The sequence below is a fragment of the Limanda limanda genome, chromosome 4, assembly GCF_963576545.1.
Source record: "Limanda limanda chromosome 4, fLimLim1.1, whole genome shotgun sequence".
Taxonomy (NCBI): Eukaryota; Metazoa; Chordata; class Actinopteri; order Pleuronectiformes; family Pleuronectidae; genus Limanda; species Limanda limanda.
Genome location: NC_083639.1, coordinates 18,688,576 through 18,703,437, shown reverse-complemented (window position 1 = coordinate 18,703,437; position 14,862 = coordinate 18,688,576). Strand labels below are relative to the sequence as shown.

General features: G+C 38.2%; 1 protein-coding gene across 3 annotated transcripts; it reads right to left on the bottom strand.

The window, feature by feature from the left end:
* Positions 1 to 379: 379 nt before the first annotated feature.
* On the bottom strand, positions 380 to 5,264 carry mitfa (melanocyte inducing transcription factor a). 3 transcript variants are annotated; one of them, XM_061069970.1, is made up of 9 exons: positions 5,232 to 5,264; positions 4,027 to 4,248; positions 3,836 to 3,931; positions 3,496 to 3,604; positions 3,011 to 3,094; positions 2,575 to 2,631; positions 2,123 to 2,198; positions 1,760 to 1,907; positions 380 to 781 (listed from the first exon to the last, which is right to left on the bottom strand). In XM_061069970.1, the coding sequence occupies exons 1-9, from the start codon at positions 5,262 to 5,264 to the stop codon at positions 380 to 382; spliced, it is 1,227 nt and encodes a 408-aa protein (XP_060925953.1). The 3 variants fall into 3 exon arrangements, with proteins under 3 accessions (XP_060925953.1, XP_060925954.1, XP_060925955.1); XM_061069971.1 differs by having other exon boundaries at positions 4,036 to 4,248; XM_061069972.1 differs by lacking the exon at positions 3,011 to 3,094 and having other exon boundaries at positions 4,036 to 4,248.
* Between the last annotated feature and the right edge of the window lie 9,598 nt (positions 5,265 to 14,862).

Sequence of the window (14,862 nt, the reverse complement as noted above, 5' to 3'; positions counted from 1 at the left end):
GTATGAATCTCTGAAAATATCAAAAGTTAAAAAGACAACAATTAAAAAGGCTAAAAACTGTAAAGTTATTAAGTTGACTAATCTATACTGACAGCAGACATTTTCAGTAGCCTTGCATTTGCTTGTTAAGTAATTCTGAGCTGTCCATCTATGTGGAATCAAGATCATATGACTGTATCAATAGAGTGCACAATAGAGAAATGAATGAAAGGTCACAACAAAATAAAAATAGTTCAGCAATATTTGAGCAAACAATGATACAAATTTGAGATCGAGATGAAATGAGCTTCAAAGCTCCTTCATCCACTCCGTCATGTGGATACCTTTAAGTCACTATAATGTAGACGCCTCATTAATGGGCTGCTACAAATGGATGATGCTAACAGCTGTGCTCCTTCTCCTCCATACTGGAGCTGGAACTGTGGTGGCTGCTGGCGTTGTCGGAGCCGTCTGGGGACATAGAGGACATCAGGGGATCACTCGAGGAAATCGACGACAGACGGTCCCTCACCAACTCCTTCATTTTACAGGTCCTGGAGTTTCCATAGGGGCCGGGGTCCCCACCGTCTGAAGGGATCTGGTCAAAGGTGATGGTGCCATTGTTCAGGTCCAGTGTGGTTGGAGGGGACATGTCGGGGTCCGAGCTGTGCTGGTAGAGGTCTGAGGGGCAGTTGCCAAGGACGGGCTCCTGTTTAATGGCTCGGGCCAATAACTCAGACGTGCAGAGAGATGGGGATGGCACCACTGTAAGACCATGAGCGCGGGCCTGGATCTCCAACTCCTTCATGAATGAACGATCAAACAAAATATGAACACTTTTAAACTTAATGCCAGATTTAGAAAAAAAAAGTATACACCCATTTGATCAGATTGAAGCATAAAATGGCACCAGTGATAGATTTGTCAGTGGATAGGGACTTAAAAAGCTGAATGGAATAATTCAACATTTTGGAAAATGTGCCTTTTTGTTTGCTTGTGAAGAGATAGATGGGAAAATAGATGCCACTCGCACATTAATATGGTCAATGTGAAGCTACGGGTGGCAGGCAGATACTTTAGCTAAAGACTGTGAGGGAAACAAATGGTCTGGCTCTTTACAAAGTTAAAAAAGTCCCCCTTAAAGGCACCTCCACATTTCACCTCAATATGACATGATCACATTAGTTTTACACGGCACCAGATAAAAAGAGGGTTGTGTGAGTTTCCTATGATTATTATTCTGAAGTTCTGCAAAAATGTACAGAAGCTCAGGATTTCTGAACCTTGAGTTTTGATTTAACTTTGTTGTAGAGATGTTGCAAACCAACATGTTACACTGTATAAATTAGTGAGTTGGAACTGGTATAGTTGGTTACCTTTGGACAGAGCATGTCTAGTTGTTTCCCCCTGTTTCCAGTCTTTATGCTAAGCTAAGCTAACCAACTACTTGCAGTATGTTTAATAGACAGACATAAAAGTGGTACTGGTCGTCTTATCTTAATCACATGAGACGAACATTTTCAAAGCATTTCTACTTCTCCACACATAGGTAGAAGCACGTTTAATATGAATATGGCATTATTATATATTATGAATGGCCTTAACTTCGGCCTCTAATAGTTGCACAGATGATAAAAATACCCCAAAACCCTAAACGTGTATTAGTGAAGTACTGTGTGTGGGTCTTGGATTGTTTGTTTCGACGCCCTTTTTTTCTTACATGCCTTAATATTTTGACTTTGTATTTTTCTTCTCTCGCCCTCTCTGTAGAATAACAAACCTGTATACGCAGCATCAGGTGACGGTTTGCGTGCTCCACCTTCCTCTGTCTGCACTCCAGCTCCTTGGCTCTCTGCTGCTCCCGCTGCAGCTTCCTGATGTAGTCCACCGAGGCTTTCAGAATGGTGCCCTTATTCCAGCGCATGTCTCTGGGGTGTGCAGGAGACAAAGATCTACAGTCAGAGTCAGCTGACTGGCTGACCAGCTGACCAGAACAGCACGGGATTCTTTACAGCAGCTCTGGGCAGTCATGCCTTCACACGTTAAGCACACATGGACGCATGAGGAGCAGGATGTAGATGACAAAGCTAATGAACAGACAGACAAACACTCACACACATAAATACAAACAAAAAGTACTCACGGGTCATTTGACTTGGGGATCAAAGTTCCCAGCTCTTTGATGCGGTCGTTGATGTTGAATCTCCGTCTTCGTTCAACTGCAAAATGGATTACACTGTTAGTTCAACTTATCAGCTCAATCAGTCTCAGTAGGTTTAATTACAGATCATAGAATAAATCAGTATACATCAAATAAAATTATAAATAACAAAGCAAATAAAAAAATATTTTTTTTGTAATTCCAACTCATTTAAATCTTAATATTTAAAATTTGCCAATTTAGGACTCCAAAAGTACTTAACACAGATATAAATAATTGAAATATTAAATAACACTGCACCGCTTTCCTTTAGGAGATCTATTTTATTATTTCATTTCATGTCATTTTGCTTTTTAACTACTGCATATTAATAAGTATGTATCAGGTAATTAACTAAGAGACTGAGCTTTAAAAATGGTATTGTTTGGACCTACTTAAATTGTGGTTGTCCTTCTTTTGTCTCTCTTTAGCCATAGCACGAACCTCAGCCTCTGTGAAGCAAAGAGAAATGTAAACATCAGAGTCTGAGAAAATCTTCATCATTTAATGAAAGGGCGAATAAGACGGTAGTTATATAAAATGGTTGCATCGTAACATTTTAACATGTCTGCAACTTTACACATTTAGATCTTTTAATTTCCCACATTATACTGCATCATCACAACTTCTATCAATATTATGCAGGATCTGAGGATTACAAAAGGAAATTAGGCAAAAAATCGTGACAATTCACATTCTATGATTAAACTTTATTCATATTGTGTGATTTAGTAATACAAAAAATACTTTTTCATTACTAAAAATCGGATTGAAAACAGCTATTACGGTTGACAGAACATCATCTTTTTCACTTCCTTTGACTTTTCTTACCTACTGGAAAGCCCTCTTGTCTTTGATAGTTTTCATACTGGCTACAGGGTCCAGACTTGTCCAGTACTTGCTTCATGCCAGGAGCTGGAGTAATTATTTGGCAAGTTATTGAGTATCTATTGCATTTTCAAATTGCACACAAAGTCGACAACGCCCTAGAGTAATGAATACATTCTGATGGAAAAGTGTTGTATTTACTTCTTAATGATGATTTAACCACAAAAACACCTCACTGACAAAGTAAGAGAAAAGTAATCAGACCTGTAGACATATGACAAACTTTCAATAGTGTGTACTCTAATGTGATGTAACTACCAGGTGTGTATTGAAAAGAGATAGTCCTAGATAAGTGCACTGGAATGGGTTTTTGCAGCTTTCATTGTCTGTGACTCTCAGGTAAACTTAGCCCTAAACCACAGTAAGAGCAGTAAATCAACAGTATAAATAAAATATTGACACACATCCCAGATAAGTGTGAAATTTACCTGAGTATTCCCTTTTAATGCTGGGTTGACAGGAGTTGCTGATGGCGAGGCCCGGGAGTGGAAGTCCTTGATTACCATAAATATCAAGAAGGTTGCCAGACACAGGGAGCTACACAGCAGGAAACAAAATATCAAATATGTCAATATAGTTGTGAATAATAACTGTTTCTTGTGTGTTATTTGAATTGTGATACATGAAATATGTAGCCTAAGCTTTTCAAGAAGCAAGTATACTTAAAATTATAGTCAGGTCTCAACCTTACTTTGTTAAATGCCTTAAGATTATGTGCGTTGTGATTTGCCGCTATACTTATAATATCAAGCTGAATTGAAAAATTACCTGGTTGTTGATTTGGAGTCCTGGGTCCATCAGTCCAAGAACATCTTCATTGTAGCTTGACTCCAAGCTAATAATATCATCAATGACGTCATCCATCTGTATAAATTAAAATCACATTTTATTTCAAGATTACTATAACGCAAATTTGTGATTACAGTTCATCAGGGCTTGGGAATATGATGAAATCAAACGAGACGCACTTCTTTTTCACAGTTGGAGCTGAGGGTGAGCAGGGCCATGGGACTGTTGGGGGCGCTGCTGCCGGGTCCAGGCGGCATGCCGTGCTCAGGGGGCTGGCTGGGACACTGGTTGCCGGCTTTACCACCCAGGGTGGTGGACAGATACTGTCTCACCTGCTGCCTCTGGGCCTGCTGGATGTGGTACTTGGTGGGATTATCCAGGTGGGACGGCACCTATGTGAAAAAAACCTTTTCAAACCAGTCTTTTGTCAAGCCTATATGATAGCAAGTATACTTTGTATAGTAAAAGAAGGCAAGGATTGACGATCACCAGAAACTGCTTATTCATAAAAAGAGTAAAAACATCAGCAGTCATTACTAATCATAGGCTGTGAACTTTGTAAACACAAAATAATTTTGCTTTAATATACAGGTTCATGTTTCATGATGCTATGTAAATTCAAGTATTGAGGGCGGTGTGGCCTAGGGGGAGAGTGGTCGTCCTCCAACAAGAAGGTTGGCGATTCAATTCTCACTCTTCCCCGTGCATGCCGAAGTGTCCTTGGGAAAGATACTGAACCCCTAAATGGCCCCTCATAGATGTTGAATGCACTAATTGTAGGTCGCTTTGGATAAAAGCGTCTGCCAAATGATAGTATTGTAATGTAATATTGAAAAATACTTACAAATTGTACCTGAAAACTAGCAACTACCTTCCCAACCTGACTTCCGACTTACTTTAAAGACGTTATTTTTATCACTGTGGTTTATTGTGGAAATGTGACTGAGTAGTTCTTTCTTCTTAAATTAAATTTTTTTTAAATTTAAGGGGAATGAAGAAACAACTTCAAATGTACAAATCATATTTTAGCATCATTCAGCCAGACACATGGCCAGTTTTATTTAGCGGACACTAAATCTCCGCAAAAGAGACAGTGCAGAGCGTTGTGTCACATGATCCCTGACCAGCTAAATTTCAGACAACTGTAAATATATCTATGATACTGTGTAGTTCTCATCGACAGCTGTAAACGTTGGTAACCAAGTGTAAATACTGTGCTAGAGTACTATACACTTTCAAAAGCAATGTGTAAATCTAAATACTTTAGACAAATGCTATTTTGACGACAAGATAGAAATAAAATATTTAAGTCACGTTCATGCTCACCATTTAATTTTTTGAATAATAGAAGGAATGAAAAATCTATCTATCTCACCTGATAGTGACCGTATTCAAGCATCTCCATCATGTTCAATGAGTAGTATTTGATCAAAAAAAAATGTACATACAGTATATAATCCCTTTTATCTTGTTAGCCTACAGTGCGAACAGCAAGCTAGTTTGTGCAAATCTGAGAGCCTTCACTAGTCGTGCTTAATTTATCCAGGGTTTATGGCTCATTAGTTATGCAAGTTAAGAAATGGAGGAGGACACTGAGGCTCATCCCACTGCTGTGTTGTTCCAGCTTAACTATGAATTTATGTCTTTATAGAGCCCATTTGACGTCACTAGCTCTAGCTCACAAAGGAGCCTTTCTACTGGTCGGACAGTAGTCTGCGAACTAAAGCTTGCTTAAGGCCAACTAACGTTTCATCTTTAGTTCTGCTCATCTAGTATAAAACATTATTTGTTCTGAGCGCCAGCAACACAATTGACACCACTGTTTCACTACAAACTAGCCATATTAAAACTACAGTGAATAGTGTGTTTACCAGCCCTCCCATTTTTGGATGTTTAGAGGTTGATTACATTTATACCGTCAATATTACGCAGTCACATTTCCAGGGTGAGGAAGGTTAATATCAATCTGGGCTAAAAGTGTTTTCAGGCTAATGGTTTCAAACATAGTGAACTCTTCTGTTCACAGATGTGTTCTTATCCAGCCAAGATCAGCTCTCTTTCTACTAGAAAGCAAGTCATATGAATCCTAATATTGGAAGAGCAGCAGTCAAAGACAGCACATCTGCTCCAAGGCTTTTTATAAGATTTGTGAATCAGTTGGTCGTGGCCCTGTACCATTAAGAGACTTAAAACAAGTTAAATAATTGTTAAATCAATCCTCAGTGATACTGGATGCCAGTGTAAAGACAATAACACCGGACTAATGTGATCTCTTTTCCTAATTCTCGTTAAAACTCTGGCTGCAGAAATGTCTTCAAGCTAGAGCTGATCAGTGGATTTTTTCGGTAATCCTAAATAAAGTGCATTACAGTATTTCAGGCAAGAAATCTTCCAGAGTGAGGTACTGTCTTACTCTAATAATGTTTCTTAAATGATAAAAGGCAATCTTTGTGACATTGTTTGAGTGGATTCAAATCTTCTTCTGAGTCCAGTGTAAAACCCAGGTTCTTTACTTTTGATTCGTTTTCATGCGCCTGGCTTCAAACTTTGCTAATAATCTATTGTCTCTGATCATCACTACCAATTACAAGAATTTCCGTTTTATATTTGTTTAATTTGAGAAAATTGTTGCTCATCCTTTGTCCATTGAAAGGCAATTTATAACTTGATTTGGAGCATCAGAGTCATCTGGCAATACAGATAGATATAATTGAGTATAATCTGCGTAACAATGATACCCAATAGTTTTTCCCAGTGCTAGTTATGACGGTTATCATGCTTTCGTGAAAACTTGGTCACAGAGGCTAACCAAATATGTTCTGCCAGTGAAGTATGTTTTGAACCAGTTTAGAGCTGTGACTGTGATACCAATCCAACTTTTGAGTCTGTGCAAAAGAATGTTGATCGTTGATCTACTGTGTCAAATGCAGGAGATAAATCGAGGAGCATTAGGATATATCCATTTTTGTCCTCTGCGCTCACTCGAAGGTCATTGATTATTTTCACCAGTGCTGTTTTAGTGCTGTGAATGAATGAACACATGAATGAACTAAACTTTGAACCTTCCCCCTACTTTAAATCAGAAGTTCCTAATTTGTTCTCAGCCAAGGTCACAATACAAGATAACAACTCTTGGAATAATTTGACATTTTTTACACTTACTTACTTACTTATTTATGTTGTTAGTTTTATCTCAACGAATGCCAAAACATCAATATTTAGAATGTAATATAATAAGATTGCATCAAACCATAGACCCTTTATTGTCTTGAATTATTTGACAAAAAGGCCTAAGTGGAAGCGGAGACTTCCCAACCTTTTCTTTCCCTTGTAGTGGTTTCTAACATGTAGTAACCTTTTCAATGGTGAAGAGCTCAGACAACTCACTGTTGTAGTAAATATCGTACCTAAACACTGTTAATGTGTGAAAATTATGGCTGGTGTTTGCTCTTTCTTTCTTTTTCCCTGAAATAAGACATTTATTTTGTCAAATAAAAAAATGCCACATTTTCGGTTATAACATTTAGTTGGCAAGCTATGGTTTGCTCCTTCAATATACAAGGGTTAGGGTTAGACACAGAATTACATCTGTTTATAAAAGGGTGTTCTAATGTTCTACAATATACCGTCACTTTTTGTTGTTTTGTGCTGGCTGTGTGTGCAGAGATTTTTATAAACAGTCTACGGTGCATTGTGAAATTAGAAAACTTTGGGTTCATTCTACCTGGTTTATCTGCAATGAAGATTTTATAGTCAATGCTTTTCATAAAATGAAACTGAACTTACTTAATAACTTAAATACTTTTCTCTTATTAAGTTTATATATAAGTTTGAACGATTTCCTTTACCGGCGCAATATTTTTACACGGTAAGCATTGCAGCAGCAAAACAAATGTGATTTTACTTTGAAGACAAATTGCCGAACAGAAGGTGATTCTGTGAATGTTGTTGCCAAGTTGGAGCTCAGCACCTGTCACGGGGCTGTGTCTCAGTCTGACATGGTCAAATAAAAATAATCAAATGTCTGCCGTAGTTTATCCGATACACAATCAAGTGTGAAGCACATAAGATCAACGGTTCATGAGATATGCTTTCCGACAGACAGATGTTTGTGTAATTATAAAGAAGCTATGACTCATCTTATTTCTTTTTCAGCCTTGATTGTTCTAGTACAATTTAGGCTACTGTTAAATGCTTTAGGCTCACTTGATAATACTTATAAACTCAAAATCCATCCAAGTGAGAGTTGACAATGTCCACAGACAACTGTCCTTTGTGTGTATTTAATATGTTTATTTATTCGTGATAACTTGTTTTCTTCCCAGCTAACTGGATAAACTGCGTCTGCTTGTTGTGCCACCAACTGTGGGCACTTTTAAGGCCGTAATTAATACTCATCAGAGGGATAACATCAATGTCACGCCAAATTCTTTTCCAGTTTGGCTTCTTAATCTAACTTTTCAGTACTTCGCCACAGTGCTGCCAATTATTAATGTGCTAGCCTGAAAGTACATAAAATGTTTCACTCATGCGAAACTGAGGCATCTATTATTTACAGTATCACAACATATATTTTGTCACTGCCTGTGATGATAGTGAATCTGATTTCATAAGCAGCGCACACAAGAGTTGACACACTGCATTCAAAGACAATTTCATGCCTATTAATTGATGATGTTGAATAATAAGCTATCCTCAGAATCCAACACTTATCCAGGGAATTATGATGCTTGTGAGGATCTTCACGTGTAATGAAACACTATCAGTCGTGCGGCTAATTCATGCAAACGCTTGCCGCTGTGTCCCGTGTAACGCTGTCGGGACTCACAGCATCACAGCTTCATCTGGATTTATTGGAAACTCACTAGGAGTTTAGAGAGGTGAACACAAACACAAGGGAAGTGCCGCCGGCTGGACAGAACCTTATACGATACAACAGAGAAAGTATTCTTTGCAAACTCATAGTAGAGTGTTTCTTTGTCTCTGCTCCGCAACATGGCCTTTTCTTACAGCCAGACCTTTGGGTTGAGGGTGAACTATTTTCAAGGGAGGTATTTCATTTTAACCCTACAGCAAGCTGAGCTCTCACTTTATTCAAAGTCTCTTTGTGAAACAGGGGTTTATTACCTTGTTAAGGAGAGCACATGGGTCCATGTTTTAGACTTCTGCCCTGAGGACCAATAACATTTCGAGAGAAAGTCATCACTCCTTGACCCCTGAAAAGAAACGGATCCATTCATGTCTCTCTACCAGCTCAATTCTTTTTCCTGCATGCTTTGGCCGCCAGCCACAATCGGGGGCATTTTGTCAAAGGAGGAAGCTAAACATTTAATGTGTGCTACAATTGAAGGGGATGGTTGCTACAGAAGAGCTACTGACATGATATGACGTGTTTTCAAATCAGCTTGACAATAACTGTGGTGCACAGAGAATGGATGGACAGACAGGGGCGGAGCAGGAATAAAAATAGACTCTGGACTTACACTGGAACCAATCTGGAGACACAACATCACATACAGTCCATGCCACACTTTGCATGAACACAAGAATCATGCAGTAAACAGTGGTTGAATCCACTATAATTGGTAGAACAATTTTTAACATTATATTAACCCAATTACACTCAATAACAAATTGAATGATTCACATTAGTACATATAGCAGTGTGTGAAGAAAAATATTACATTTGTTCAATTTATTTTACATTTTTTATAAATATCACTGTTACGGCTGTAAACCAAAATTTTGTTATATACAGTATGTTGATAATCAGTTATCTATTAATCCTTACAATACATATTCCTTCCAGAGTTTTTCTAATAATTAAAAGTCACTGTCCCTAAATCAGGGTTTAGGCTGAGGATTTGGGGCAATTGTGCTTGATAAATAAAAACAAAATAGTTGGGAAATAATGTTCTTTAAGTTAAAAGAGACTAATCTTGAGCCCTTATTATAAGCTTCTTGTCTGTTAAGACTGGGTATTGTTACAATTTAGTTTTCATACAAAACAGTTTAATTGTGAAACAAATTCCAAACAGTCCCTTACTACAAAGTGGCTTGTGTGCACACAACAGACCTCCTACACACTTCAAATTATCACAAAAATACAAGTGGAGTGCCAACACCACACACAACTGTTCCGTGAGCCAGTCACATATTTTTGTGGCTCGAGTGCAGATTAAGGAGGAATACAGGCAACAAACCAACAAGATATTTCATAAATTTCTATTTAATACGAATAAATAGTTGTTTTCCAGCTTCAGCAAACTCATGCTGGAAGTGTTTTTCTTCTAGAGTCATTCCCAGTGATCGATGCAAGACCAGTTGGTTTGGTGATCCAATTTTCTGTCAATCATTGTGTCAGCGCTCAAATCTGGTTATTAGCACGTCTTTTTAAACTGCATGCCAATGAATAATAATATTTACAGCAAGCTACTGATTCATTGGACTATTGGAACCTATCCACTACTCTGAAGAGGAATAGTTCTGTATTATACTGCATCAGAAGGTTTTCTAAACCTTCTCAAGATGCTATCTTAGCTACTCTCATCTCAGATTCCCTTATTCAGGCCGCACATCAGATAAGAACACAAGGGCTATCATTGGCAGTCTGTTGCCCGAAACTACAGACTGAACTTTTCCTGCTGGAAACAATTGTGAATTGTTGAACATTTTAGAAATTTGTGATAATCCAGACTTATGGTGCCACTTAGTCCTAGGGAGCTCTTGGAGAATAAACATTTTAATATGAAGTACATTTTACATTACATGTAATTTAGCTGACACCTCTATCCATTAGTGGGATTTTTTGGGGGGTTCAGAATCTTGTCCAAGGACACTTCGGCAGCCAACCTTCTGGCTGGAGGACACATTGTTCTACCCCATCAGCCACATCCGCTCTGGACATGGGCATGTCAGAAAAGGACATCTCAGAATAGCTAAAATTACCATTAGTCTCCTGTAATGAGGTCACTGTAAATATACAGATGAAATCCTGTAGCTCGCCATGGTTACTGAATAAATAAATGATTTTAAAAAGTCAGACAGCACATTTTATATACCAAGTGTAAACTCAATGTTCTTAAAATAAAAGCAAAAAATAGTAAAGAGCATACATGGCAAGATAGGCAAGACACATAAAAGAAAAGATAAAAGTCTTAATAAGATAATGATAAAATCATACCTACTATAAATAAAATTAGAGTAATTAGAAAAAAAGTATGGGTATAATACTAATGATTTGACACAAAAAGGGTTAATTAAAAGCTTGCAAAAAGAGAGGTTTTTATTCTGGATTTAAAAGAGTACAGTTGCATTGGACCTTAATTCAATTTGTGACGGGAGCTAAGCTATTAACGGATTTAAAAAACAGAAAAAGTATTTTAAAATAAATGCGTTGTCTAACTAGGAGCCAGTAAAGAGAAGATAAAATAAAAGTGTTCAGACCTTTTGGTTTGAGTTAATATTCTGGCAACAGTGTTCTTTATAAACTGGCTATTATGCAATCCCTGTTTTGTCAGTCCAGCAAAGAGTGCATTGCTGTAGTCCAGTGGTTCTCAAAGTGGGGGGGCGCGATGTCACAAACGGAGACAAAATTAAAAAATGATTCGTGTGCAAGTCGCTCACAGCCACACATACAAAAACACTCAAAAGACCACAACGTTGCAATGACAACTTTATTTACATCACACACACTGTATCAGCAAACAAACACAACTATGGACAAGTTTCTTATTCGCGAAGAAGCCAAAGCTTTGCAAATATGACGAGAGCTATTTGCAGTTTGGTTTCACCGTCACTGGCACGACTGAGGAACGTCCTCAGTGTGTTTTGTGTGCCGAGGTGCTGGTAAATGACAGCATGAAGCCATGCAAATTAAAAAGGCACCTCGACACCTAACACCCTGACTTGAAAGAGAAGCCTGTGGACTTCTTTAAACGTAAACGTGATGGCCTCCAGCAACAACAAACCACCATCTCCAAGCATAGCACCTTCTCCAAGCAGTGTCTGGAGGCATCGTATGTAGTTGCTCATAGAATTGCTAAGCTTGGCAAACCCCATACAAATGCCGAAACACTGATTTTGCCGGCCGTGTAGAATAATGATAGGAGAGTGCAGCTGCTAAACTCAGCGCAATACCTATGTCAAATGACACTGTCACGCCGAATATCAGAAATGCCTAGTGATAAAATAGTAATAATAATCGTCTGTATGGGCCTAACAATAACAATAGCCTAACCTTGACATGTCAGGCCTATCAATAACAATATGCTATCTATCTATCTATATATATATGGTGGTGTAGTTGAGGGCGGTGGTGGCGGGGCCCCAACTACCCCTAACCAGCTTTGGGGGGGGCCCAGCTTGCAAAAGTTTGAGAATCCCTGCTGTAGTCCATTCTACTGGAGACAAATGTAGGAACACGTTTTTCAGAATCGGACAGTGACAGAAAGCATCTGGCCTTAGATATATTTCTGAGATGATAAAAAGCAGTTTTGGAGGTATTAATTTAAAATGGGGAAAGTTCAAAGGTAACCTTCTTGATCACAATCTACTAACATAGCATGTAATGGTAAAAATAGCAGACAGCTGTGGTTAAGAAAATGTACAGTAGCTACTTTGTTGTTGTTTTTCTAAAGCAGTTAAAATGTGTTGTAAATTTTGTTCAAGAGCTTTCAATGCTTTCACCAACTGTTAATGATTTTATAGCAAATGTAATCATTTAGGTTCATCTACTAATAAAAGTTTAGCAGATGAAAAACAGATCTCTGGTCCTTTGTGTATCACTGGTGTTTTATTGCCACTTAAAATATAATTTGTTAATTAGAGTTAAGATTCAAAAGATTGCATCATTACTTTTTTAGTAGTCTTTCAGATAATTGTATTTTTATAGCAAACACATTGTTGCATAAATCAACCAAAAGAGACTGTAATTTCCTATGCTGATAAAAAATATTTTCATCCAAACCTTTAAAATTGCCAAGAGTCACACCAGTGACAAAGAGTGACGACATGCAATTTTTAATCAAATCATTTAGCTCTCATCTTTGTGATTACATAATCAGTGGGTTATAAAGTGATGCAAGTTTTATTGTCACAAAAAAAGAAATACTACTATTTCAATCAGTACCACTCTTCTTGGCTTATTGGAAGGTAATGTGGAAATTACAAATACACCTTCTGCAGTATGCTGGAAGTACTTGGACATGTGGAAAATGGCTGCTGCATTTACTTTGGGCAACAATCACTACGTTTACATGATGGCATAAACCCGATTTCGGCTGAAGCCCGGTTTCTCTATCCATGGGGGGTTAACTGCTCTATCTCAGGGTACATGGCACTGAGAAATCCGACTCTTGTCCGAAAGCATTTCATACCCCGCTACGATAGGTGGCGCTGTTTTCATTACAGCTAGTGGTGACTACCAACAAAAAACAACAACAGCCTTCAACTCAGCATGCGAGAAAGATGACGAACGGAGAGCAAGGTGAAGCTACGTCCCTCTACATGATGTTGTGCATGTTTACTCTAGGAGTACTGCGAACGGCACATTTGATTAGAATGGTTTGTTTGTTTGTTTTTGCCGGCCGGCACCGGGCAGCGACATTTTATCTAACTGTCGACTTCCGGGCCACGGCCAGGGAGGGAGGGAGGGGGGGGGGGCAGGATCTCAAGCATGCGCAAAGACGTCATCTCCAGTTGTTGTCTAGCTTCCAGAGTTACATGCGCGCGTTGTCCGATATACAGCCAAATCCGATCTACTTATCTGGGGGTGGTTATCCGACTTCAGTCGGACACAAGAAATCTAGATTTGTGGAGTTACATGACATGGATCTTCGATTGAAACCGGACAACGCCAGAAATCGGGTTTCAATCGGACACGTGTAACCGCAGTGAGTGTTTACATGCTGACAATTGAAATATGAGACCACCCAACCTGGTATTACCTGATCACAGCCTGACAGGCAATAAAGGAAACAAATGGTAAATACTCAGTAACTACCAAAGTATAACATTATACACAGGGTCTATATACCTGTCATAAAGATTTATACACATAGAATCACAGACTAAACCCCTCTACTCTACTATTTTACTAAGTAATTACCCAGTATTCTACTGCTACAACTTGTCAATCAGATTTTTTGCCGATTTTACTTTACTGTTACTTAACCATTTATTTACATTACGACGTTCCTAACCACAAAATTAACAGCTTGTAAATTAATAGCTTACTGAACAACATTTCCAGAATTTTCTCCATGAATGGTAGATTTGAGACTAGACATTTTATAACAATTTGGCATGTTGTAGAACGCAACTGAGATGCCATTTCTTGTAGCTTACTATGTTGAATAGGAGAGAAGTTGGGAAAATAGTTGGCAGTAAGACATGAGCGAATGAAGAACAATCACTTCTACCAGCAGATCAACGCACAATGTCATTCCTTATTTAGTCACTCTTTTGTTTAAAGTGTGAGGCAAATTCATTACAATTCTAAAAATAATGTAGTTCAAAAGTTTTGGGTCTAAAGAGATTAATCCTATTATCAGTTGTATTAAAAATAATCATGGAGTTTGAATTTTTGGGAAAATGTTAGAAAATAACTGCTGTACAGATTTGTTTTATTAATTATTATATGTGCTGGGCAGGACCTTATAGATAATATAGTCAACTTGCAGTTTGGACTTGCGCAACTTACTCTGGGGGCTTTCATGTTTTTTAGAGACTAATTTGGCTTTTTCAGGTGCAATGTCATTCATGATTTGTAAAAATGAACGGTTAAAACTATTGACCAGGTTGTCACACAGAGATGAAGAAGACCAATAAGGACTAGAATGTGACCCGCTACAGCGTACAGAGTTAGTATATCTCGCTATAAACTTGCCAGCTGAGTGTTTATTGACTAATGTGACATTGAAAAATATACAATAGTGATCTGTAATCCCTCTGTCTAGTGTGCACTTTGGGGTTTACATCAAGACTTGTCAAGGGTGTAACCACAG

Excerpts from the sequence above, each read along its gene's own strand:
- mitfa (XM_061069970.1), bottom strand. The coding sequence starts at position 5,264 with ATGATGGAGATGCTTGAATACGGTCACTATCAG. Across the intron at positions 3,095-3,495 it reads CATTAAAAGGGAATACTCAG|CTCCTGGCATGAAGCAAGTA; the intron begins GTAAATTTCACA and ends TAATTACTCCAG. Across the intron at positions 2,632-3,010 it reads ACAAGAGGGCTTTCCAGTAG|AGGCTGAGGTTCGTGCTATG; the intron begins GTAAGAAAAGTC and ends TTTGCTTCACAG.